This window comes from Salmo salar, unplaced genomic scaffold (genome assembly GCF_965601325.2).
Source record: "Salmo salar unplaced genomic scaffold, fSalSal1 ptg000229l, whole genome shotgun sequence".
Lineage (NCBI taxonomy): Eukaryota > Metazoa > Chordata > Actinopteri > Salmoniformes > Salmonidae > Salmo > Salmo salar.
In genome coordinates, this window is record NW_027675335.1 from 933,679 (window position 1) to 959,541 (window position 25,863).

General features: G+C 48.6%; 2 protein-coding genes across 6 annotated transcripts; both read left to right on the forward strand.

Moving 5' to 3' along the window:
• The first annotated feature begins 4 nt into the window (after positions 1-4).
• Positions 5-1,078, forward strand: LOC145867213 (LIM domain only protein 7-like). Its single transcript, XM_082971269.1, has 4 exons — positions 5-13; positions 46-159; positions 595-799; positions 987-1,078. Exons 1-4 carry the CDS (start codon positions 5-7, stop codon positions 1,076-1,078), a joined length of 420 nt encoding a protein of 139 aa, XP_082827395.1.
• On the forward strand, positions 805-25,409 carry LOC106575926 (uncharacterized). Of its 5 annotated transcripts, none has more exons than XM_082971274.1 (11): positions 14,416-16,998; positions 17,343-17,452; positions 18,195-18,356; positions 20,389-20,759; positions 21,082-21,126; positions 21,330-21,385; positions 21,840-22,109; positions 22,393-22,656; positions 23,932-24,040; positions 24,453-24,555; positions 24,893-25,409. In XM_082971274.1, the coding sequence occupies exons 3-7, from the start codon at positions 18,333-18,335 to the stop codon at positions 22,103-22,105; spliced, it is 762 nt and encodes a 253-aa protein (XP_082827400.1). In that variant the 5' UTR covers positions 14,416-16,998; positions 17,343-17,452; positions 18,195-18,332; the 3' UTR covers positions 22,106-22,109; positions 22,393-22,656; positions 23,932-24,040; positions 24,453-24,555; positions 24,893-25,409. The 5 variants fall into 5 exon arrangements, with proteins under 5 accessions (XP_082827396.1, XP_082827397.1, XP_082827400.1 ...); XM_082971273.1 differs by having other exon boundaries at positions 21,840-22,063; XM_082971270.1 differs by lacking the exons at positions 21,082-21,126; positions 21,330-21,385; positions 21,840-22,109; ... (2 more) ...; positions 24,453-24,555; positions 24,893-25,409 and adding exons at positions 805-1,066; positions 1,319-1,478; positions 10,399-10,428; ... (1 more) ...; positions 13,207-13,337; positions 13,460-14,406 and having other exon boundaries at positions 16,741-16,998; positions 20,389-20,583.
• The last annotated feature ends 454 nt before the right edge of the window (positions 25,410-25,863 follow it).

Genomic DNA, 25,863 nt, shown 5'->3' on the forward strand with positions numbered 1-25,863 from the left:
AATAATGGATAAAGTTCCCGCCCAATGCAGTGATCTCTCCTCCAGGTTTTAATCACCATCTACTGGCTGGGTCGGAAGGCTCAGGTGGACCCCTTCTACTCTGGCCCTCAACTCAACCTCAAAGCATTCGAGGGACTACTGGGCATCGCTCTGTCCAAGGTAATGCGCTCCCTCACCTTAACCCTCAGCTCAACCTCAAGGCCTTCTAGGAACAACTAGGCTTATCTCTGTCTATGGTACTGCTCCTCTGTCCTCCAGACCTGAACCCACTGGGTTTCTCTGTCTACGGTACTGTTCCTCTGTCTGTACCCCAGACCTGAACCCACTGGGTTTATCCCGGTCTATGGTACTGTTCCTCTGTCTGTACCCCAGACCTGAACCCACTGGGTTTATCCCGGTCTATGGTACTGTTCCTCTGTCTGTTCTCCAGACCTGGGGCTAATACATGTGCCTTGCCTGATGTACTTTGCCCTGTACAACAAAACCAATGGATATTTATAAATATGCATTTTATTTAGCTTTGAGTTTGCGTTTCAAATCCCCCTGTTTTTTTTCCTTCTAAAGGATTGTAATCTCCCCTGTGTCCCCCCCCAGGCTCTCGAAGAAACCCCCAGAGGCAGTGTGAAGGACAGTGACGTGAGCTACCCAGAGCAGGATGATGAACTGTTACCTCTAACCCAGTCCCGGCCACCAGGCTACAGCAGAGAGGACTCGGTAGAGAGCTTTAACTCGGTCCTGAGCTTTGACTCGGCTGAGTCGCCACGTACTCTCAGCTGTATCTCTGACTCCATTTTGAGGAGTATTTTTTTGTTGTCATTTGTAAAAAAAATTAGGTCAGAATACGTTAAACACAGGATGTGGAGAGTTCCCGGTGGATACGTAAATCGCTACTAACAGTATCCAAAGTAGTCCCAATCAGGAATGCCGCTCTTCCCAGAGAAGGACATGCTTACGGCTATGGCCTCTCCCTGCTCCCGTCGTGCCAGCTGTCTCCTCTGTGAGACATTCCATCTGGTTCCACACGGGTCTGATAATGGACACGTCTCATGACTGGAGCGGGCCAGAGGTGGGGTGCTAAGAGGCTAGTCTCAGCATGCGTCCCAAATGGCACCCTATTCCCTACGTGGTGCACTACTTTAGACCAGAGCCCTGTTCCCTACGTAGTGCACTACGTAGGGAGTAGGACTCCATTTGGGACTCCACGGTTGACTGTCTAGGTTCATTATCTTCTCTCTGACTTGTCCTTTTACCTGTCTGTTGTTGGACTCCTCTACTCGTCTGTGAGCTGCTGTCCCTCCTTCCTTCCATCCCTCCCCAGACTCCAGCAGTGACGTGGAGGCAGAGAACTGTTTTAGGATGAAGGCGGCGGAGGGCAGAGACTCCGGACAGAGGAACTGGGGAAACATTCCTGCACCCTTCCAGAGGAAGAAACGGGAGGAAAAGCCAATTAAGGGCTGCATCCCCAGCCTTCTCACCAGGTACTGTGATGTCATACCTACGGAATGACTGTTTTAAAGAAGAATTGTTTCTTTGTTTAGTTAGCTGCTTTACTTGAGTCACCGCGTTTAGTTTTCTGCTAGTTGAATTTGCATGGTGTTGGCGATTTCTATTCAGCTCCGTTGTGTAGACGTGCTGATGTAGTGCACACCGTTGTGTCGGGGTAGCGACGTGCTGATGTAATGCAGTTGGAATCGACTTTTTTTTTTTTTTAAAGAACATTGTCACAAAGGAACCAAACCTCATGTTGATTTAACTCTGATTGCTGATTTGGTCTCTGATCAGTGTGGCCCCTCTTCTGAGCCCGCCCCTCCCCCAACTGCCTGATGTGGAGGCCTTCCTCCAGTGGGCTTACCCTAGCGACAGCTACTCGGACGCCGACCGGCCCCAGCCGGACGTTGTCGCAGACGACCTGGCCAGTCGGCGGTTCCGCTCCCCTTCACCAGCCACGCCCACAAATTTTGCGGTACCCATGAGCCCGCAGGGCACGTTGAGGCTGTGGACAGGAAGCCCTCGCCTGTTTAGGATTGACACCCCTCCGAGACACACCGCAGTGTTCTCTCCCAGGTCAGACGGAGAGAGAGACGTTTGTGTTTAATGGCTTTATATCAGGGTTGTGATCATCATCAAGCTAACAGCTACTGAAACTACTAGCGTGAGGCCGGTCCTGTCGTCAAGCTAACAGCAACGGAAACTACTAGCGTGAGGCCGGTCCTGTCGTCAAGCTAACGGCTACTGAAACTACTAGCCTGAGGCCGGTCCTGTCGTCAAGCTAACGGCTACTGAAACTACTAGCCTGAGGCCGGTCCTGTCGTCAAGCTAACGGCTACGGAAACTACTAGCGTGAGGCCGGTCCTGTCGTCAAGCTAACGGCTACGGAAACTACTAGCGTGAGGCCGGTCCTGTCGTCAAGCTAACGGCTACGGAAACTACTAGCGTGAGGCCGGTCCTGTCGTCAAGCTAACGGCTACGGAAACTACTAGCGTGAGGCCGGTCCTGTCGTCAAGCTAACGGCTACGGAAACTACTAGCGTGAGGCCGGTCCTGTCGTCAAGCTAACGGCTACGGAAACTACTAGCGTGAGGCCGGTCCTGTCGTCAAGCTAACGGCTACGGAAACTACTAGCGTGAGGCCGGTCCTGTCGTCAAGCTAACGGCTACGGAAACTACTAGCGTGAGGCCGGTCCTGTCGTCAAGCTAACGGCTACGGAAACTACTAGCGTGAGGCCGGTCCTGTCGTCAAGCTAACGGCTACGGAAACTACTAGCGTGAGGCCGGTCCTGTCGTCAAGCTAACGGCTACGGAAACTACTAGCGTGAGGCCGGTCCTGTCGTCAAGCTAACGGCTACGGAAACTACTAGCGTGAGGCCGGTCCTGTCGTCAAGCTAACGGCTACGGAAACTACTAGCGTGAGGCCGGTCCTGTCGTCAAGCTAACGGCTACGGAAACTACTAGCGTGAGGCCGGTCCTGTCGTCAAGCTAACGGCTACGGAAACTACTAGCGTGAGGCTGGTCGTTTGTCTGAATTACTGACATTTCATTTTCTTCAACAGCCGCAAGGTGGTTTGTGTTGACTCTGGGAGTGTCTTTGTTCCCTCTAGGCTCCAACAAACAAGTTTGGTGAAATAAGATGAACTAGTTTGCCTGTTGCCATGACATTCCTGGAACAGAGCTTGCTGTTGGTTTCCACTAACCCTGTGGTTGTGTTAAACATGGAGATGTAGTGTTGAACTGTGAAAGGTGTGGCTGCTCCTAACTCTACCCAAAGGCCCCCGGGTGCTTGTGGAAGTGTTTAGTTGGCGTTTTGTCCACTTCAGTGACGTTGACGACGACTATAACACAGATGGCTCTGGTGAGCAGCAGTTCCACAGCATTGTGTGACCAGTGCTCCTAACTCTTTACTCGATGCCTCGCTGTAAGGGACCAACTGTGTTTTGTATTGGGAATGTCCACTGTTAACACGGACGGATGTCCCGGTCTATCCTCTGGTTCAACAGCAGCAGTACTGCAACGTCTCCGTTCCCTCCCAACCCCCCCCCCCCCCCCCCCGTCCTCAATCACACCCACCTTCCTCTCCGAGGTGGAGCGCTCCATCGACGAGGAACTCCTCCTGATGGAGCTGTGTGAGGAAGACTGAGGAAGGGCGAGAGGATCCTGACCCTGTCAAAGATGATCTGTACGCTCGGCGGGTGGAACTGGCCCTCCACCAGACCTCCTCCAACCCTGGCTACAACTGCTTCCTGCCTCGCTGTTGGACTCCCGAGGAGGAGGTTCACGTCAGGACCATCAGGCTGGGCTCTCAGAGGAGGCCCTGGTACCGCAAGATGTACAGATTCAGGTCTGGCTCTGTCCCGTTACTGTGGCATGTGGCTGGGTTTGAATAATCCTAACTCTATCCCTAACCCTGGTACAGGGACGGGGTTTGTATAATCCTGACTCTATCCCTAACCCTGGTACAGGAACTGGGTTTGAATAATCCTAACTCTATCCCTAACCCTGGTACAGGTAGATGTGGGTCTTGGGCCATGGCTGGGTTCGACTTAAGCTGGGTTTGGATAATGCTTGACGTTGACGTTTGGTGTTCAACTCTTGCGTGAGAGAACCAGAATACCTCAATGCTCTAAACATAAAAAGCCTCAACGTGTAATCCCTAAACTTTAACATCAACGCTTTGCTCTGCTTTTCACCGTTTTAGTTCTTTCTCTCTACATTTTAGGAATTTCCATCTTTGTTTTGGCTCAACTTTTTGTTTCCGTTCTGTTGATCTTGCCTTGTATATCTCCTCTGTTCCTCAGTTTCATCCCTTTCCTTCTCTCTCCTTCCCCTCTTCTCTCCTGTTTGTAGCCGAAAGACGAGCGGTTCCTCAGGATGATTCAGGCTGTGACATCACTCCCTGGCTCGTTGTTCCTTTCTTGTCTGCCCTCCCTCGCCCTTCCCTCCAGCCACCCCCATCCCGACTGTACCTTCATTCCTGTGCTTCGTGCAACCGAAAATGAACTATTTCCGAAGGAGTAGATTTAAACTAGGCTTGTGTGGTATCCAGATTGTCATGTCTTCATACCGACCTTGTTCCATCCTGAGATATTCAATAATACCGGCACTGAACGCAAGGGCTGCTATTTTCAAACTCCACTGAGCCTCTGTAATCCGAAGGTTAGCAATGCTAACAACTACATGTAAAATCCCATAGAGAATGCTTATTTAACGCTAACAGACGCATTGCGATTTAATCTATTTGCTGGACAGACATCCCAACTATTGAAGTTATACAAGTAATTCAAAAATGCTACTCACTTTGCTGCACGCAGAAAGCAAATATTAGCCCGCAAGGATCTTGATCCAGGAGGGGATTATCTGTTATCACACAAAGCTTGATTTTGGAAGAAGCTAATCACTTAGCTAGGTAGCTAACTAGCTACTAAATTAGCTAACCATTTAGCTAGGTAGCGAAATAGCCACTAAATTAGCTAACCAGAGCATTTAGTATGTTTTAGACGTTTAATTTATTTTATAACTGGAAAAAGTAATAATTGGGGCCCATCACCCTTTTGTAGGACAAAATTAAACATAGTTTTTACAGCTTTCTCTTGTGTACTTTCTACACATTTTACTTGGCACTTTTTATTTTTCTTATTTAAAAAAAAAAAAATTTGATATGTTGATATACAGTACCAGTCAAAAGTTTGGACACCTACTCATTCAAGGGTTTTTCTTTTACTATTTTCTATATTGTAGTTTAATAGTGAAGACAAACTATGAAATAACACATGGAATCATGTAGTAAGCAAAGTGTTAAACAAATCAAAATATATTTGAGATTCTTCAAAGTAGCCACCCTTTGCCTTGATGACAGCTTTGCACACTCTTGGCATTCTCTCAACCAGCTTCATGAGGTAGTCACCTGGAATGCGTTTCAATTAACAGCTGTGCCGTAAATTAATTCGTGGAATTTCTTTCCTCCTTAATGCGTTTGAGCCAATCCGTTGTGTTGACACGGTAGCGGTGGTATATAGAAGATGCCAAATAGGGCTAAAAGACCTAGTCCATATTATGGCAAGAACAGCTCAAATAAGCAAAGAGAAACGACAGTCAATCATTACTTTAAGATATGAAGGTCAGTCAGCCCAGAAAATTAAGAACTTTGAACGTTTCTTCAAGTGCAGTCGTAAAAACCATCAAGCACTATGATGAAACTGGTTATCATGACGACCGCCACAGGAAAGGAAGACCCAGAGTTTCCTCCGCTGCAGAGGATAAGTTCATTAGTTAACAGCCTCAAATTACAGCCCAAATAAATGCTTCACAGAGTTCAAGTAACAGACATCTCAACATCAACTGTAAAGAGGAGACTGCGTGAATCAGGCTTTCATGTTCGAATTGCTGCAAAGAAACCACTACTAAAGGACTCCAATAAGAGACTTGCTTGGGCCAAGAGAACACGACCGGTGAAAATCTGTCCATTGGTCTGAGCCCAAATTTGAAATTTTTTGTTCCAACCGCCATGTCTTTGAGACACAGAGCAGGTGAACGGATGATCTCCGCATGTGTGGTTCCCACCGTGAAGCATGGAGGAGGCGGGATGGTGTGGGGGGTGCTTTGCTGGTGACAGTCTGTGATTTATTTAGAATTCAAGGCACACTGAACCAGCATGGCTACCACAGCATTCTGCAGCGATACACCATCCCTTCTGGTTTGCGCTTAATGGGCCTATCATTTTTTTTTTTCAACAGGAAAATGACCCAAAACACACCTCCAGGCTGTGTAAGGGCTATTTGATCAAGGAGAGTGATGGAGTGCTGCATCAGATGACCTGGCCTCCACAATCCCCCGACCTCAACCCAATTGAGATGGTTTGGGATGAGTTGGACCGCAGTGAATGAAAAGTCGCCAACAAGTACTCAGTATATGTGGGAACTCCAAGACTGTTGGAAAAGCATTCCTCATAAAGCTGGTTGAGAGAATGCCAGGAGCGTGCAAAGGGTGGCTACTTTGAAGAATGTAAAATAGATTTGTTTTAACACTTTTTTTTTTTGGTTACTACATGATTCCGTATGTTTTGATGTCTTTTCTATTATTCTTAATGTAGAAAATAGTAAAAATAAAGAAACCCTTGAATGAGTAGGTCAAATAGTCCTTGGCTGGCAGGGTAGCCAAGTGGTTAGAGCATTGGGCTAGTAACCGAAAGGTTGCTGGATCAAATCCCCGAGCTGACAAGGTAAAAATCTGTCGTTCTGCCCCCTGAACAAGGGAGTTAACCCACTGTTCCTAGGCTCATTGAAAATAAGAATTTGTTCTTCACTGACTTGCCAAGTTAAATAAAGGTTTAAAAAATATATATTTTCTTTACATCTAGATATTAATGAGAAACACAATGTTTAAGTACTAACTATCATAGATCGTGAGCTTTTAGACCCACCCTTCGTACAACTAACTTAACAGTTATAAGTTAAATCTCTCTGGGAAAGATTTAGTTGCGAATTCTATCCTGTAATAAGATCACCTGGTTCATTCTGCACAACAGTGAGAGACTCAACGCTCCGGCCTCAACGTCACATGACTGGGGACTACCTACCTGTAAGCTTCATAATGGGGAAAAATTTGTGACCGGTAAAACAAACGCCATCTTTATCTCCTAACATATTGTACAAGTTGACTGCAGGTATTTTACTTAAAGTAGCCATCTAATATTCAAATGTATTAACTTCAAATAAATAAATATATATATATATATATTTATTTATTTGCGGTATTTGAATAAAATCATTCCTGTGGCTATTTCCAAATCCCCCAGTATGCCACCCAAGCCTACTTTTAAACCACGTCATTGTGACAATTATAGCTTATAAACAACCTGCGACAAGCTTATCACTTTTGTCATATAGGCAGGGACAGAGCCTTCTGTTTAAAAATCTACTGCGAAGGGCAGTACTGGAGTCCTTTTGTGTTTAATTTTTTTTTTAATGTAAGCTACATGCTTACCCATAATCATCATGCAAATAATATTGGCCTGTAGGTGTGCTACCAAAGTGATGAGGCTGTTAACTTTTTATTGAGAAGTATTTTTAATGCCAAACTCCAATCTCTCTGTCTCCCACACACACGGCATCCTATTTATACAGACTACTGGTTAAAAGAAGTGCCCAAGAAAACGAAATGTTTTTTTTTTTTAGATTTCACATTTCAACTGTGATGTAACAATTGGTCAATAAACCAAGATGGTCTTTTTTTTTTTTTTTTTAAGTATTTGGAGTTAGTGTGATGAATGTTTAGCTTCGATCACGGCCTGCGTATCATATACATTTAAGTCATTTAGCAGACGCTCTTATCCAGAGCGACTTACAAATTGGTGCATTCACCTTATAATATCCAGTGGAACAACCACTTTACAAAAGTGCATCTAAATCTTTTAAGGGGGGGGGGGTTAGAAGGATTACTTCATCCTATCCCAGGTATTCCTTGAAGAGGTGGGGTTTCAGGTGTCTCCGGAAGGTGGTGATTGACTCCGCTGTCCTGGCGTCGTGAGGGAGCTTGTTCCACCATTGGGGTGCCAGAGCAGCGAACAGTTTTGACTGGGCTGAGCGGGAACTGTGCTTCCTCAGAGGTAGGGGGGCCAGCAGGCCAGTGGTGGATGAACGGAGTGCCCTTGTTTGGGTGTAGGGCCTGATCAGAGCCTGAAGGTACGGAGGTGCCGTTCCCTTCACAGCTCCGTAGGCAAGCACCATGGTCTTGTAGCGGATGCGAGCTTCAACTGGAAGCCAGTGGAGAGAGCGGAGGAGCGGGGTGGCGTGAGAGAACTTGGGACGGTTGAACACCAGACGGGCTGCGGCGTTCTGGATGAGTTGTAGGGGTTTAATGGCACAGGCAGGGAGCCCAGCCAACAGCGAGTTGCAATAATCCAGACGGGAGATGACAAGTGCCTGGATTAGGACCTGCGCCGCTTCCTGTGTGAGGCAGGGTCGTACTCTGCGAATGTTGTAGAGCATGATCATATGAATGTTTGGACCGTTGTCCTCGCTGATCTGCGTCGGTCGCGGCCCGGTGTAAATGGGGATGGGTTGGACGTCGTCCTTGTTTGTCACTAGAGTTTTCACTAGTGTTGCACGGTATACTGAAACTTCGGTATGTTTAAAAAAAATATATATATATTTTTTTTTTATACTAGAACATGAAAAACGGGTTCTGTACTAGAATTGGTTTCTTTCGGTGTTTCTATCAAATGTGTCTGACGTCTAATGATTTGAGAGGATCTGTCTGTCAGCGCAGCAGATGTCCTGTTATAGCGTGAATCCCGTCACTGCTCCACTTCCTCATTGTTGGCTCGAGTCTGTCCTGAGGAACCACTGGGAGTCTGGACTGTATCATGTCATCTCCCCTCTCATACTGACTAGTGTGTCCTGAGGAACCACTGAACTCACTGGGAGTCTGGGCTGCACCACCACTTATCCTGCACAGAAGTCAACACACTTGAATAATTCAACACGGCCGTGTAGAGATGTTGAAATTTGTTTCATGTTCCCAAAACAATGTCTAGAACACTTTCAAATTGCAGTAAGGTATTGATAGCTTTGTAGGCTAACTTTCCTTGCTAGCTTACAGCTGAAACCAACATCAATTCACTACCTTACCTTGTCTGTTTTATAATATGCAAACCATGATTCAAAATATTGCTGATAGTCACCAAAAACATCTCTGCCAAGATAATCTTGCCTGAAGGCTGACTTTGTGTGAATGAGAGCATAGGTCAGAGAGCACTTTCATAAAATATATTGCTTCTTATATGCAAATGTTGATCAGTACAATGAAATAAGACCTTAAATGGAAGGGAAACGGGTTGTTTTTCAACCTGTAGTCTCATGAAATCAGCCTAAACAAGCTCAGTAACTCAATGCATGCACACCCTCCTGTTGAGTATGCGTTCCCCTGTATTGTGAATAGACCTAGGTGACATCTTAATTTACCCAGTTTTATCAATTTAAATTTACCTTAAAAATAAATTACCTTTTATTTACCAAAAATAAAATTGATTGTTATTGATTAATTAATGCATACATTACATTCAATGATATTGACTGTCAGATTTTGTCGTGGTGCCTGGTATCGGGGACGCTGGGCCTGGTATCGGGCCAACACTAGTTTTCACTGCTACGGTCTTCTAGAGAGAGGGGATATTTCCTGGTTGTGTGTGTGGCTGTTGGTAGAACATGGCACTTACAATACCAGGGCTGTAGGTTCAATTACCGCTGGTGTCACCAGTACTGCAATACCAGGGCTGTATTACCAGGGCTGTAGGTTCAATTACTGCTGGTGTCACCAGTACTGCAATACCAGGGCTGTGGGTTCAATTACCGCTGGTGTCACCAGGGCTGTAATACCAGGGCTGTGGGTTCAATTACCGCTGGTGTCACCAGGGCTGTAATACCAGGGCTGTGGGTTCAATTACCGCTGGTGTCACCAGGGCTGCAATACCAGGGCTGTGGGTTCAATTACCGCTGGTGTCATCAGGGCTGCAATACCAGGGCTGTGGGTTCAATTACCGCTGGTGTCACCAGGGCTGCAATACCGGGGCTGTGGGTTCAATTACCGCTGGTGTCACCAGGGCTGCAATACCAGGGCTGTGGGTTCAATTACCGCTGGTGTCACCGGTATTGGGAGGGGGGAAAAAAAATGTAAGCATTAATTATTATAGATGTTTCTACTGTATTATTGACTGTTTTGTTTATTCCATGTGTAACTCTGTGTCGAACTGCTTTGCTTTATCTTGGCCAGGTCGCAGTTGTAAATGAGAACTTGTTCTCAACTAGCCTACCTGGTTAAATAAAAACTGAGTTGATTTGAATAAGTGGATCTGCTAAATGGCATGTATCTGAGTGTACAGTGGTCTGGTCTTTCTCTGATTCCTGTAGAGACTTGGAGGTAAACCCAGGATGGATATGGTGAGTTAACAGCGCCTCCCTGCTGGCTCGCTTGGCTTCAGCGCCCACCCCCCTTGCTTGGCTTTAGCGCCCCCCCCCCCCCTCCCATTTTGCTGGGCTCGCTTGGCTTTAGAGCCCCCCCCTCCCCTTTTGCTGGGCTCGCTTGGCTTTAGCGCCCCCCCTCCCCTTTTGCTGGGCTCGCTTGGCTTTAGGGCCCCCCCCTCCCCTTTTGCTGGGCTCGCTTGGCTTTGGGGGGCCCCCCCTCCCCTTTTGCTGGGCTCGCTTGGCTTTGGCGCCGCCTCGCTTTGGCGCCCAGCCTGCTGGCTAAAGTACCTAATTGTCATACTTGAGTAAAACTTAAGATACCTTTTTAATAGAAAATGACTCAAGTGAAAGTAACCCAGTAAGATACTACTTCAGTAAAAGTGTTTTTGTTTTAAATATACATTGGTATCAGAAGTGTAAATATTTTCCAAATTCCTTACATTAAGCAAACCAAAAGGTTTTTTATTTATTCATGGGTAGCCAGTGGCACAGTCCAACACATTTACAAATGAAGCGTTTTGTGTTCAGTGAGTCCACCAGATCAGAGGCAGTAGGGATGACCAGGGATGTTCTGTTTAGTGAGTCCTCCAGATCAGAGGCAGTTAGATGACCAGGGATGTTCTCTTTTGTGCTCCCGAGTGGCGCAGCGGTTTTAAGGCACTGCATCTCAGTGCTTGAGGCATCACTACAGACACCCTGGTTCGAATCCAGGCTGCATCACAACCGGCTCTGATTGGGAGTCCCATAGGACAGCGCATGTTTGGCCCAGGGTCATCCGGGTTTGGCAAGTGTAGGCCGTCATTGTAAATAAGAATTTGTTCTTCAGGGACTTGCCTAGTTAAACAAAACGTGTTTTGAGTTGGACCGTTTTGTTAAGCGTTCAGAATGTAACATACTTTTTGGTGTCGGAGAATGTGTAGAACGAAGTACATTCTTATTTTAAGAATGTTGGAAAGTATAAGTTGTAAAAAATACAAACAGTAAAGAACAGGTATTTTTACTTAAGTACTTCACACCATTGCGTTTGGCACAGTCTGCCGGCTGGCTTGGTTTGGCACAGTCTGCCGGCTGGCTGGCTGGCTGGCTTGGTTTGGCACAGTCTGCGGGCTTGGCACTTTCTACTGCTGCTTGTGGTGAAATGTTGGACAACGTAATATACTATGAAATCCTGATCATCAATCTGCAGTGTTCTCCCTCTCGGTCTTTCTCGCTCGTCTTTCACTCGTCTCCCTCTTCACTACAATAGGAGCAAGTCGTTGAATGACATCAGGCGGTTCCTGTCGGCCACGCAAGTGGTGCGCCAGGTTTCTGAGGGTGGCATAGAGGAGCTAAGCCCCAGCGCCGTGAGCCAGGACCAGCTGCAGAGGGTCAGAGCCCGGGTCCACGAGAGTGAGGCCAAGTGGCACAACGTGAGTCACACACACGCGGGAGTCCATAACCTGTACCATCCTGCCCAGTATAACTACTCACCTGTCCCATTTCCTCATCACCATCTGACTGAAATTCTACAATCGGTGATCCCTTTGTGCCCCGACCTATGACCCTGTCAAATCACCATCTTAATCTTATGGGCAGGTGGGACGGTAGCGTCCCACCTTGCCAACATCCGGTGAAATTGCAGAGCGCGAAATTCAAACTACAGAATTTATCAATTTTAACTTTCATAAAATCACAAGTGTAATACATCAAAATAAAGCTTAACTTGTTATTAATCCAGCCGCTGTGTCAGATTTCAAAAAGGCTTTAGGGTGAAAGTACACCATGCGATTATCTGAGGACAGCGCCCCGCATACAAAAGCATGAAAAACACATTTCAACCAGGCAGGTGCGCCACGAAAGTCATAAATAGCGATATAATAAATGCCTTACCTTTTGATCTTCTGTTGGCACTCCAAAAGGTCCCAGATACATCACAAATGGTCCTTTTGTTTGATAATGTCCTTTTTATATCCATAAACTCAGTTTAGCTGGCGCGCTTCAGTCAATAATCCACCCAGTTTCCCTCCAAAATACATACAAAATGAATCCCAAACGTTACTAATAAACTTTTCCAAACAAGTCAAACAACGTTTATAATCAAACCTTTGGTACCCTAATATGTAAAGAAACAATAAAATTGAAGACGGAGAATCGTTGTCTTTACCGGAGAAAAATACCAAAGAATGCGCCATCTTCCACACGCTTGGAAACACTACATCCAAAATGGGAGCCACCTAGACAAACTACAATTTCTGCCTCATTTTTCCAAAAACCAGCATGAAACTCTTTCTAAAGACTGTCGACATCCAGTGAAAGCCCTAGGACCTGCAATCTGGGAGGAATTCGCCTTATAATAAAAGTGACAGCCGTTAAACAGTGGCTGAATATTATTATTTTTTTTTTTAATTAGGGACATGGTTTGTCCTTGGGGTTTTGCCTGCCATATCAGTTCTGTTCTACTCAGACATTATTTTAACAGTTTTAGAAACTTTAGCATTTTCTATCCAAATCTACCAATTATTATATGCATATCCTAGCTGCTGGGCCTGAGTAACAGGCAGTTTACTTTGGGCACACTTTTCATCCGGACTTGACAATACTACCCCCTACCCAAGAGAGGTGAAGTGCTGTTTAAAAAACCACATTCTCTGGAGCTCTTCACTGGGTTAATTGTTGCTGCAACAAATGAACTCAACAGCAGTTGTTGTCTCTGTCGTGATCCATTGTTTTAAGTGTCCCCCCCCCCCCCCCCCCCCCACTGATGCCTCCTGCCAGGACCTGACCAAGTGGAAGCTCTGGCGTCACAGGTCAAACTGTGACCTGCGGAGGAAGATGCAGGAGAGGGACAACATCGTCCTGATGGCCAACGCAGGGGTCGGGACATGCAGGAGCCTACAAGAGGACAGGTAGGGGACGGACACGGAGACAGACTTGATTAACTTTATAGTACGTCCTGCCTGGCCGTTGATGTGTAGCATGATCATCACTATTCATATGTTACCACTCCTCTTTTCATCTGGTACCACAGGGAAGAGGATGAAGAGTCCCTATGCAGCAGTAGCTACAACAAGGTCTCTCTCGCCACTTCTTTCAAGGAGGGTTCCCTAGAGCTCCGAGCCCAAACCAGAGCCCCCGCCTCGGTCAAGGAGGGTTCCCTGGAGCTCCGACCCCACACCAGAGCCCCGCTGGCCCTCAGCTCCTCCGTGGAGTCCCCCTACAGCTCCGGAGCCTCGGAACCCTTCACCACCCCCAGCCTGACCCTCCAGGACCAGGGACCCTCGGCCGGAGCCGTGCCCCAATCAGAGCCCCTCGTCCTGGGGGAGAGGCGGCGTCACACACCGGTGGAGCCAGACGGAGCTGGAGGTTTAGGCGCTTTCCCCGACTCTGCCTCTCCCTTCTCCTCCCAGACCCGTGCCCAGAGCATCTCTAGGCCAGTTCTCGTGGTCTCCACTGGACGAGACCAGACCATCTCTAGCCCAGCTCTCGTGGTCTCCACTGGATGAGACCAGACCATCTCTAGCCCAGCTCTCGTGGTCTCCACTGGACGAGACCAGACCATCTCTAGCCCAGCTCTCGTGGTCTCCACTGGACGAGACCAGACCATCTCCATGCTCTCAAACGGGATCTCCACGACCTCTGACCTGGTGAACGGTACCGGCTCAAACCTAACCAACGGTACCAGCTCCCACAGCCTCTCTGCCTCCATGGACACCCCAGGCCAAGCTCTCCTCTCTACTGTACAGTCCCTGACCTCTGTGGTAGCCCCGGGTCACGTCTCAGCTCCCCAGCGGCAGGAGCTCCATCTCTACAGGTACAGCTCCAGGGCTCCGGGAGGAGGGACTGGGGTGTCTGCCTCTCTCCCCAGGGGATACCGCCGGGGAGAGAGGCTCTTCGTCCTGCCTCTCTGCCGGCTTCACCCCCCGGCCGTTTGGAGCCAAGTCTTCCAGAGTGTCCTCGCTACCCAGGCTCTACAACGTGAGGAATGCCTTCCTCTCTCTCTCTGTCCCTCTGTCTGTGTGTGTGTCCCTCTGTCTGTGTGTGTGTCCCTCTGTCTGTGTGTGTGTCCCTCTGTCTGTGTGTGTGTCCCTCTGTCTGTGTGTGTGTCCCTCTGTCTGTGTGTGTGTCCCTCTGTCTGTGTGTGTGTGTCCCTCTGTCTGTGTGTGTGTGTCCCTCTGTCTGTGTGTGTGTGTCCCTCTGTCTGTGTGTGTGTGTCCCTCTGTCTGTGTGTGTGTGTCCCTCTGTCTGTGTGTGTGTGTGTCCCTCTGTCTGTGTGTGTGTGTGTCCCTCTGTCTGTGTGTGTGTGTGTCCCTCTGTCTGTGTGTGTGTGTGTCCCTCTGTCTGTGTGTGTGTGTGTCCCTCTGTCTGTGTGTGTGTGTGTCCCTCTGTCTGTGTGTGTGTGTGTCCCTCTGTCTGTGTGTGTGTGTGTCCCTCTGTCTGTGTGTGTGTGTGTCCCTCTGTCTGTGTGTGTGTGTGTCCCTCTGTCTGTGTGTGTGTGTGTCCCTCTGTCTGTGTGTGTGTGTGTCCCTCTGTCTGTGTGTGTGTGTGTCCCTCTGTCTGTGTGTGTGTGTGTCCCTCTGTCTGTGTGTGTGTGTGTGTCCCTCTGTCTGTGTGTGTGTGTGTGTCCCTCTGTCTGTGTGTGTGTGTGTGTCCCTCTGTCTGTGTGTGTGTGTGTGTCCCTCTGTCTGTGTGTGTGTGTGTGTCCCTCTGTCTGTGTGTGTGTGTGTGTCCCTCTGTCTGTGTGTGTGTGTGTGTCCCTCTGTCTGTGTGTGTGTGTGTGTCCCTCTGTCTGTGTGTGTGTGTGTGTCCCTCTGTCTGTGTGTGTGTGTGTGTCCCTCTGTCTGTGTGTGTGTGTGTCCCTCTGTCTGTGTGTGTGTGTGTCCCTCTGTCTCTGTGTGTGTGTGTGTCCCTCTGTCTCTGTGTGTGTGTGTGTCCCTCTGTCTCTGTGTGTGTGTGTGTCCCTCTGTCTCTGTGTGTGTGTGTGTCCCTCTGTCTCTGTGTGTGTGTGTGTCCCTCTGTCTCTGTGTGTGTGTGTGTCCCTCTGTCTCTGTGTGTGTGTGTGTCCCTCTGTCTCTGTGTGTGTGTGTGTCCCTCTGTCTCTGTGTGTGTGTGTCCCTCTGTCTGTGTGTGTGTGTGTGTCCCTCTGTCTGTGTGTGTGTGTGTCCCTCTGTCTGTGTGTGTGTGTGTCCCTCTGTCTGTGTGTGTGTGTGTCCCTCTGTCTGTGTGTGTGTGTGTCCCTCTGTCTGTGTGTGTGTGTCCCTCTGTCTGTGTGTGTGTGTCCCTCTGTCTGTGTGTGTGTGTCCCTCTGTCTGTGTGTGTGTGTGTGTCCCTCTGTGTCTGTGTGTGTGTGTGTCCCTCTGTGTCTGTGTGTGTGTGTGTCCCTCTGTGTCTGTGTGTGTGTGTGTGTCCCTCTGTGTCTGTGTGTGTGTCCCTCTGTGTCTGTGTGTGTGTGTGTGTGTGTGTCCCTCTGTGTCTGTGTGTGTGTGTGTGTGTGTGTCCCTCTGTGTCTGTGTGTGTGTATTTAGTTCTTCTGTAGGATGTGCAACAGTTGTATAGTACATCTCTTGTGATTGGATGCTCACGTGTTCGCTGTCTATCTAAATACTACTGCCTCCCTTCAAGGTGTGATTGGTACTTGTAGTTCTCCCTGGTAGTATGTGGAGGGAGAATTGTGTGGTTTGTACTTGTAGTATGTGGAGGGAGAGGTGTGTGTAGTCTTGTTACCGTGTGCTTCCTGATCCTCTTCCATCTCATATGAATAATGCAGTAGTATAACAGGAGGCTGCTGGCTGGCTCACTGTGCCCAGCCTGAGGCCCAATGGCACCCTAGTTCCTATATAGGGCGGCAGGTAGCCAAGTTGTTAGGGCGCTGGGCCAGCACCCTATTCCCTATATAGGGCGGCAGGTAGCCTAGTGGTTAGGGCGTTGGGCCAGCACCCTAGTCCCTATATAGGGCGGCAGGTAGCCTAGTGGTTAGAGCATTGGACCAGCACCCTATAACACCTACCATACCACTATGGCTGACCCTGTACAACAACACCTACCATACCACTATGGCTGACCCTGTACAACAACACCTACCATACCACTATGGCTGACCCTGTACAACAACACCTACCATACCACTATGGCTGACCCTGTACAACAACACCTACCATACCACTATGGCTGACCCTGTACAACAACACCTACCATACCACTATGGCTGACCCTGTACAACAACACCTGTCACACTACTATGGCTGACCCTGTACAACAACACCTGTCACACTACTATGGCTGACCGGAAACGGTTCTCTGATCCCCACCAAGACTGCTCCCTCACGCCCCCAGAAAATGGTCACTATCTCGGTGGTCGCCGTCACGGCTCAGCCCTGGGCCACAGCCAATCAGAGCAGTGTGAACCAGGAAGTAAATGAGGAGAGTGGGAGTCAGACCCAGCCTTCCATCCTGAAGACCAGAGGGGGTCCTGGACCTGCCACCTGCCCCAAACCCAGCCGGAAGGGACCCTTACCCCCTTCTCTCCTGCCCAGCCTCCCTGTCTCAGCCAGAAAGAACGGATCTGCCCAGGTGAGCTCAACAGTCTTTACCTTGAGTTTTACCCAATGATGTGTATAAACCCTGGCTGGCTGACTAAGGTGCTTGTATTGAAGCCATTGAGCAGCCATCTTGGCACTCCTCAATTGTAGGACTTAGAATCTGCCCGAGGGGGGGGGGGGGGGGGCAGGCAAGGTTGAACCTGCCCTAGCGAGGGGGGGTTTGAACCTGCCCTAGCGAGGGGGGGTTTGAACCTGCCCTCGCGAGGGGGGGTTTGAACCTGTCCTGCATCCTGCTGCTGCGTGTCAGAGGGTCTGTGGTTTCGTGAGACATGGAATCGCCAGGTGTCACCTTCACCGTGTGTGTCTCGCCCTCAGGTACGTCACAGTGACAGTGAGTCTTACCTTGAAGCTTACCGGTCGACCACACTTTGGTTTCAACACTCACTGGGACTCGACAGGAGCACGAGTTGGAGGCATCCAACCAGGTGAGAGTTGACTCACGGATGGATGGGGACACTTATTTCCTGTGTACTGTTTTTGTTTTGTTTTTGCTTTGGTTGTAATCAAATAAGAATTTACCGTAGTAGGTAAGATGCCTACAGAAATGTACCAACAACAGTAAGTAATGGATGACTAGAAGTTTGAACAAACAGCTGAATATTTATCTGTTTTTGGGGGATATGTTTCAGTCTAAAGGTGTCTTGGTGCTGGAAACGTTTTGAATTGACCACGTCTTGGGTCATTAGTAATGACATACTGGTTTTTCTGCCGATGTTTCTTAGCTACAGTACAGGGAGGTGTTCATGAATGTTTAAACAGAGCTGTGAGAGAGAAAGGTGTGACTTACCCTGCAACAGAGAACTATAGTCAGAACCACTCTGGAGATCTGTAGTCAGGAGATCTACAGCCTGAAACTGTTCCCCTGGGGCGGTCAGGTGTGACTGGAAATACGATCTCCTGCTGTCCTGTAGCTCTTCTCTCTCCTCTCCTGCTGTCCTGGAGCTCCTCTCCTGCTGTCCTGGAGCTCCTCTCTCTCCTGCTGTCCTGGAGCTCCTCTCTCTCCTGCTGTCCTGGAGCTCCTCTCTCTCCTGCTGTCCTGGAGCTCCTCTCTCTCCTGCTGTCCTGGAGCTCCTCTCTCTCCTGCTGTCCTGGAGCTCCTCTCTCTCCTGCTGTCCTGGAGCTCCTACATTGATCTCGACATAGTGAAAGCCTCTCGTCTCCCTCCAGGTAGTCCTGCAGACTTGTGCCAGCTGCGTGCAGGTGATGAGATCGTGTCTGTTGGTGGGCACAGGGTGGCAGAGATGAGCCACAGCCAGTGGAAGGGCACGATGACCTCTGCCCTGCAGAAGGGCAGTCTCACCATGGATGTACAGCGCTATGGTAACAACGGTGAGAGAAAGAGACTCCACCCCTCCACCTGACCTGCTGGGAGCTCTGTTTGTCCCTCACCACTTGCCTTCCTGTAGTGTCCCTCACAACTTGCCTTCCTATAGTGTCCCGCTATGTTTGTCCCTCACCACTTGCCTTCCTGTAGTGGGTGTCCCTCACCACTTGCCTTCCTGTAGTGGGTGTCCCTCACCACTTGCCTTCCTGTAGTGGGTGTCCCTCACCACTTGCCTTCCTGTAGTGGGTGTCCCTCACCACTTGCCTTCCTGTAGTGGGTGTCCCTCACCACTTGCCTTCCTGTAGTGGGTGTCCCTCACCACTTGCCTTCCTGTAGTGGGTGTCCCTCACCACTTGCCTTCCTGTAGTGGGTGTCCCTCACCACGTGTCTAAATTGATGGGTGATGTGAAAGAGGCTATAACCACGTCTAGCTTAGTGAATATCTCCCTGAGGAGAGGGAAGGGAAGTACTGGTTGTTAAATGGGATTCCTTGTTTCTGTTTGTTTCCATCTGTTTTGTTTAGAAACACTCTTCATCAAAGCAATATGTTGGTTAGGTTCTACAGCAACAAAACTGGGAAATGTCTGTCACACTTTCTGTCCTATACACATGTTTATGAACCTTACAAGTATAGACTGTTTGTCCATCATAGGGCACCGCAGAGAACCCTGACTGTTTGTCCATCATAGGGCACCGCAGAGAACCCTGACTGTTTGTCCATCATAGGGCACCGCAGAGAACCCTGACTGTTTGTCCATCATAGGGCACCGCAGAGAACCCTGACTGTTTGTCCATCATAGGGCACCGCAGAGAACCCTGACTGTTTGTCCATCATAGGGCACCGCAGAGAACCCTGACTGTTTGTCCATCATAGGGCACCGCAGAGAACCCTGACTGTTTGTCCATCATAGGGCACCGCAGAGAACCCTGACTGTTTGTCCATCATAGGGCACCGCAGAGAACCCTGACTGTTTGTCCATCATAGGGCACCGCAGAGAACCCTGACTGTTTGTCCATCATAGGGCACCGCAGAGAACCCTGACTGTTTGTCCATCATAGGGCACCGCAGAGAACCCTGACTGTTTGTCCATCATAGGGCACCGCAGAGAACCCTGACTGTTTGTCCATCATAGGGCACCGCAGAGAACCCTGACTGTTTGTCCATCATAGGGCACCGCAGAGAACCCTGACTGTTTGTCCATCATAGGGCACCGCAGAGAACCCTGACTGTGTCAATGTGTTTGGTTTGTATGTTTCTACATGTTGATCTGTCTTGGTAGAGCTTTTACTACATGTCAAAGCAAGTGATGTTGGTTTGGTTGTAGTGGTACATGACTGTGAAGATGACTGGGTGCTTTTCTCTCACTGTTCGGTCCTCACTGTTCGGTCCTCACTGTTCGGTCCTCACTGTTCGGTCCTCACTGTTCCACACTACATTTAGGTTTTAATTTTTGTTCACAGTAAAAGTATTGACTTTCTATTGATCAGCTATTAGGCTACTGATTTGCTAATCGAACTCCCGGCCTACTGATCGAGGTTCAATAATTAGCGTACTGATTTTGTGAATCAATGTTTGTAAACCTTTGTGGACCGGTCTGTGTTTTGACGGACTGGGGTCAGCGGCCTTGTGGCGGACCGGGCCTGTACCACCCATGAGATCATCCATCTGTCCAGTGGTGCTCTGACACGTTCAGGTCCAACTGATACCAGCAGAGAGACAACGATGGTGAAACTGGCCCAGCTCAACGGACAAGAGGTCAATGTGTTACTTTTTTCTTCCTCCTCCTGCAGGTCAGGAAGACTGGCGCGCGCGCCTCCTCCTGCGGGTCAGGAAGGCCAGCGCGCTCTCTTAGCCTGGAACCACTGAGTAAATATCACTGATCTTTCACTTCAGTGATTCAACGTGGAACTGCTTTCATTGGAGCCGTTTGTCCCCGTGTCTGTTACGATTAAAAGCGTCAATTCTGGGCTAAACTTACCTGTAATCTGAGAGAATGCTGATTGGACAGCTTACTTGTCTTATGTGATGTTGTACAGGAGAAATACCGTCAGGATCAGGAGAGGCTGGATGCCGAGTGGCAGCAGGCCCAGGAGGAGGCAGGGGTGGAGGGATACAGACAGGCTGAGGTGACCCCTGATCCTCTACCGTCCAGAGGTATCGTGGGAAATGTAGTCCCTTGTGTCAAATCATCCGCACCGAACATGGAGAGCTCAGGAGAGATGACCAATGGGATCGCTAGCCTTGCCAGTCCTCAGCCAGTCTTGAGCCAGCCCATGCCCCCTGTTGCCCGTGTGGCATCCAATCAAAAGGAAGTTGTTTTTGATGGGGGAAGAAGGGAGGAGCCTCATCCTCAAGAAGGGAGGAGCCTGGAAGAGGAGACTGATGGACTGGCAGAAGGAGATACTTGGTGAGGAAGACCATATCTTTGTTGTTATTTAGTTCTAGTGGTGATGTTTAAAGGCATCACTCTGCCCAGTGGCACTACGGCCCTGTTCAAGAGAATCAAATCCTTGATGCATTGTGGGTCAATTGTGACTGACTTATCTACAAGTAATGACTAGTTTGTGATTTGTGGACCAGTCAGTCACGACTTGCTGGCTGCTGTCAAACAAGCCCAAATTGTACGTCTGCAAATTGACTCTGCTGTGGTTGTCCTCTCGCCCTGCCCTCTCGCCCCCTGCCCTCTCGCCCCCCGCCCTGGCTGCCTCCTCTGCTGCCTCTGCCTCCAGGTCTGGGGACTCCTATGGTTTCACCCAGCTATCTATAGCTGACAGGTCAGTCAGTACTAGAGATTCCTCCTATGGTTTCACCCAGCTAGGGGGCTTGGGAGTGCACCTTTTTTGATGGTCAACTGTCAATCATGTGGTGATATTTGTATGTCAACCACCTTGATGCTTGTATGACTGGTTGTGCTCAGTGTTTGTATGTGTGAGTGATGTCTTGTATAACCTGACAGACTAATGTGTTTGTTGATCAGGATGAAATCCAAGTCCTTCCCGTCGCTGGAGGGTTTCCACAGACCGGAAGTGAAAGGTCAGCCTCTACTGTTGACTAACCCTCTGTTTAATGAGTGGGCTCCCCATTCCAAACCCAGCCTTGATCTCGATGTACTTTACACCATGTTGGTCAAATCTAAACCAGTCCTCTCGTTTAGCCGAGGCCCAGGGAGACGGGAGGGCTGGGTAATGACTCTAACCGGTCCTCTCGTTTAGCCGAGGCCCAGGGAGACGGGGGAGGGCTGGGTAGTGACTCTAACCAGTCCTCTCGTTTAGCCGAGGCCCAGGGAGACGGGAGGGCTGGGTAATGACTCTCCTCACCTCTTTATATTGTGATAGAGGGTTTTCTTTACACCTATTGGTCGTGTTGGAATAATATTCTTCACTCATTGGACAATGCTCGAATGACTGTCCTTCTTTATTGGTCTTGCTGTAGGAACTATGATCTGATTGGTTATACTGTCTGTCTCTGCTCTCTGGTTGGTTATTAGGCGTTACCGGGGAGGTCGCTAGGAGGAAGTCTCGTCAGAGCATGTCGTTAGTAGAGGCTGAGAGGCAACAGATCCTGGAGGAGATGAGGAAGAGGACGGCTCTGCTGACAGACAACAGCTGGATACGACAACGTTCCACCTCTGACAACAAACAACCCAATTACCGGCGAGGGCCAATGTGGAGGGGGGGGTCAACCCAATTACCGGCGAGGGCCAATGAGGAGGTAGGAGGGGGGGTCCACCCAATTACCGGCGAGGGCCAATGAGGAGGTAGGAGGGGGGGTCAACCCAATTACCGGCGAGGGCCAATGAGGTAGGAGGGGGGGTCAACCCAATTACCGGCGAGGGCCAATGAGGTAGGAGGGGGGGTCAACCCAATTACCGGCGAGGGGCCAATGAGGTAGGAGGGGGGGGTCAACCCAATTACCGGCGAGGGCCAAATGAGGAGGGGGGGTCAACCCAATTACCGGCAAGGGCCAAATGAGGAGGTAGGAGGGGGTGTGTCATTTGGAATGTACCTCTCTCTGTGACCTGTTATCTGACCTCTCGGCAGGTACGACTCTCTGGACAACCTTCCCTCTTCTTCCTCTCTGCTCTCTAACCCCCAACGCCCCCACTCCTCCCTGGGTTTCTCCGCCCCGTACCGCCCCCCTTCCTCCCGGCACAGCATGGGTGGGGCCCTGGGCGGTTACTCCAACGGGACCCAGAAACACAGCCCTACCAAGCCCTGCCCCTTCAGCACGTCTTCCACCACACCCAACACCGGAGAGGAACCCGCCACCGGCGAATCATGACCCGTCTCACAGCAGCACGACCGGTAATGGACCAATTAGGACTTGGGCTGTGTGTATGTTTAAAATGTACAGTCCATTCTGAGAGTATTCATATCCCATGACTTTGTTACATTACAGCCTTATTCTAAATTTGATTTAAATTGTTCCCCCCCCCCATCAATCATCAATCTACACACAATACCCCATGATGACAGACATTTCTGCACGTTTATTAAAAATAAAATAAAAACATTTTACATAACTATTCAGACCCTTTGCTCAGTACTTTAAAGCATCTTTGGCAGCGATTACAACCTCGAGTCTTCTTGGGTATGACACGAGAGCTGTCCCGAAGCCACTGCCGCGTTGTCTTGGCTGTGTGAACTTTCACCCCAGTCTGGAGCAGGTTTTTATCAAGGATCTCTCTCTCCTTTGCGTCGTTCATCTTTGCCTCGATCCTGACTAGTCTCCCAGTCTCTGCCCGCTGAAAAACATCCCCACAGCATGATGCTGCCACCACCATGATTCACCGTAGGGATGGTGCCAGGTTTCCTCCAGATGTGACGCTTTGCATTCAGGCCAAGATTAGGTTTTGGCTTAGGTTTTTGCTCTGACCTTATATAGACAGGTGTGTGTGCCTTTCCAAATCATGTCCGATCTTATTGAATTTACCCCAGGTGGACTCCAATCAAGTTGTAGAAACATCTCAAGGATGATTAATGGATACAGGATGCACCTGAGCTTAGTGTTGAGTCTCATAGCAAAGGGTCTGAATACTTATGTAATGTGTTTAAAAACTTGTGTTCACTTTGTCATTATGGGGGTCTTGTGATGTCAGAATGGGGCTTATTGTGTTTAGATTGAGGAATAAATAATTTAATCCATTTTAGAATAAGGCTGTAACGTATGTGTGTGTGGGGGGAAGTCAAGGGGGTGTGAATACTTTCCAAATCCACCATCTTTGCGTTTTCAGTGCTGTTGTCTCCTCATACAGTCTGATCCCCGAGAGGAGAATGAGGGGTGACTTAGCATTAGGAACAAGGATGGATGAACAGAGAACAGGCTTCATGTATAATCAATAAGCCATCATAATACATTAGACACAAGGGCCTTTTTGTGAAAAAATAAAAACCCAATTTCAGTTTTATCTTCCTCGTGAACGTGTAGCTCATCGTCCAGCCATATACCAATGCATTTGTAGGAGGACACCTTTTCAATGGAAGTTCCTCCCCCAGATCAGTCTAGTCCCTCTGATCCCTCCTCTCTCATCCTGTTTTTCTTCCTGTGTTCCCGTTCCCTCCCACCCTCTCTCTCTGCAGAGTGCTGACTTCTTGTCAGGTGTGTTCAGTGTGTGTGTGTCCTATGGGCAGAGGGGCTGCCATGGTCATTGAGACCCTGAACCTTTGCTTCCACCTGTCCTGCTTTCAGGTGAGTCTGGTCTGGACCTCATTCACCTGGTCGGAGGAGAGGTCCTCTACAAAACCTGTCAGCACACTCAATGACCAGCATGAGCTAATGGGCACTAGCAGGCTGGCTTCACCTGGGCACTGTAGCGGGCTGGCTGGCTTCACCTGGGCACTGTAGCGGGCTGGCTGGCTGGCTTCACCTGCTTATCTTCCATGACAGAATACATGTCCTGCTCTGCTCAGTGTCTGTTCTAACTGTATGGAGGATGGTGACGTCTGACAGGAATCCATGAGGTGTCACCTTTCTTTGGGGTTTTCCTTGGTTTCTCCCTGCCTCACCCTCTTAACTCTCTCCATTGTGATGGCTGGTAACGCTAACTCTCTGTCCACGGCGGTTGAATGAAGCTAATCACAGTCCATCTCCTCTCCCTCAGTGTGTGGACTGCAGGTGCCGACTTGGCGGGTCAGAAGTCAGAGCCCAGATCAGAATCAGTAACGGGAAGCCTTACTGTGACCCCTGCTACATCCGACTCAAGTGTAAGTCATTTATACAGGAAGTACAGGAGTCCGATTTAAAGAATCTCCCTCCACACCCTCCATGTATCCCTCCGTGTCTCCCTCCGCGTCTCCCTCCCCCCCCCTCCAAGTCATTTTACTCTGCTGGCCTGTTCTACTGATCCACCTGCTGCCGCTGCACCTCATTTAATGAGAACATACCTGACAGTTAATGAGATGAACGTCTATTTAGAGAAGACGGGACTGTCGTTTTGGATGTTTAGTCCTAATACTCTGTAATTAGATGACGTGTCATTACTACATTAGATTACTGATTACATGAGACATAATCAGATGTTCTCTCTTTATGACTTTTCAGCCCACCTTGCCACCTCCCAGTGACCAGAATGCATTGCAGCAGATTGAGGAAGAGACGACAACAACACCCTCAAACACGACGGTGGAGAGCTTGACTATGACCTCGTGTTGACCACGTATTTAGAGCTGGTTAACCTTTTTGTATTTTTTGGGAACAATGCAACAATTTATACTATGGCTTGTGACTCAAATTGCTTCCTTATTCCCTACATAGTGCACTACCCATAGGTATCTAGTTAATAGTAGTGCACTTTGTAGGGAATAGGGGGCCATACACTATGTCTCTGACTAAGTTTTGGTGTTCTTCCTAGTTAATTAACTACTGTACTTGTCCGTAGCGTTTAATATGCAATCGATGGCTATCCACGACAATAACTGGACACGTGGTAGTTAAGAGCTATAGGGAGTTTTTAAATCACAATTGTACTTGGGATTTGTTTGTCTTTGTTGATGAAGTAAATTGATAAATGAGGCTCTATTAAATGAATCTAATAAATGTGAGTATTGTATTTGACATACTTCTCGTTTGTATTTTTCTTTGTAGATAATCTCTACCTTAAAGTTAAATTGTATTCTTTGTTTTGTTGAAATATGTTATTGAGATTTATTTTGTCTTTTTTTCCTTTTTGAGATGTCTAAAATATTAGTAGCTCAGTACAAGTGGTAGAAAAGCACTTCTCACAAGTTGATCATCCCGTCACTTAAACTCTACGATTGGTTCACTTGGGAAGCAGCGACGCTCGTTGTATTGCTCACTAAAATATATAAAGGGGCCTCGTATGAAAGGAATTTACTTTCTAAACGTTTGTAAATAAAAAGGACCAGGTGTAATCTCTATTCTAAATACGGACAGTGAACATTGGGGCGGCAGGTCGCCTAGTGGTTAGAGCATTGGACTAGTTTATTTAACTAGACAAGTCAGTTAAGAACAAATTCTTATTTACAATGACGGCCTACCAGGGAACAGTGGGT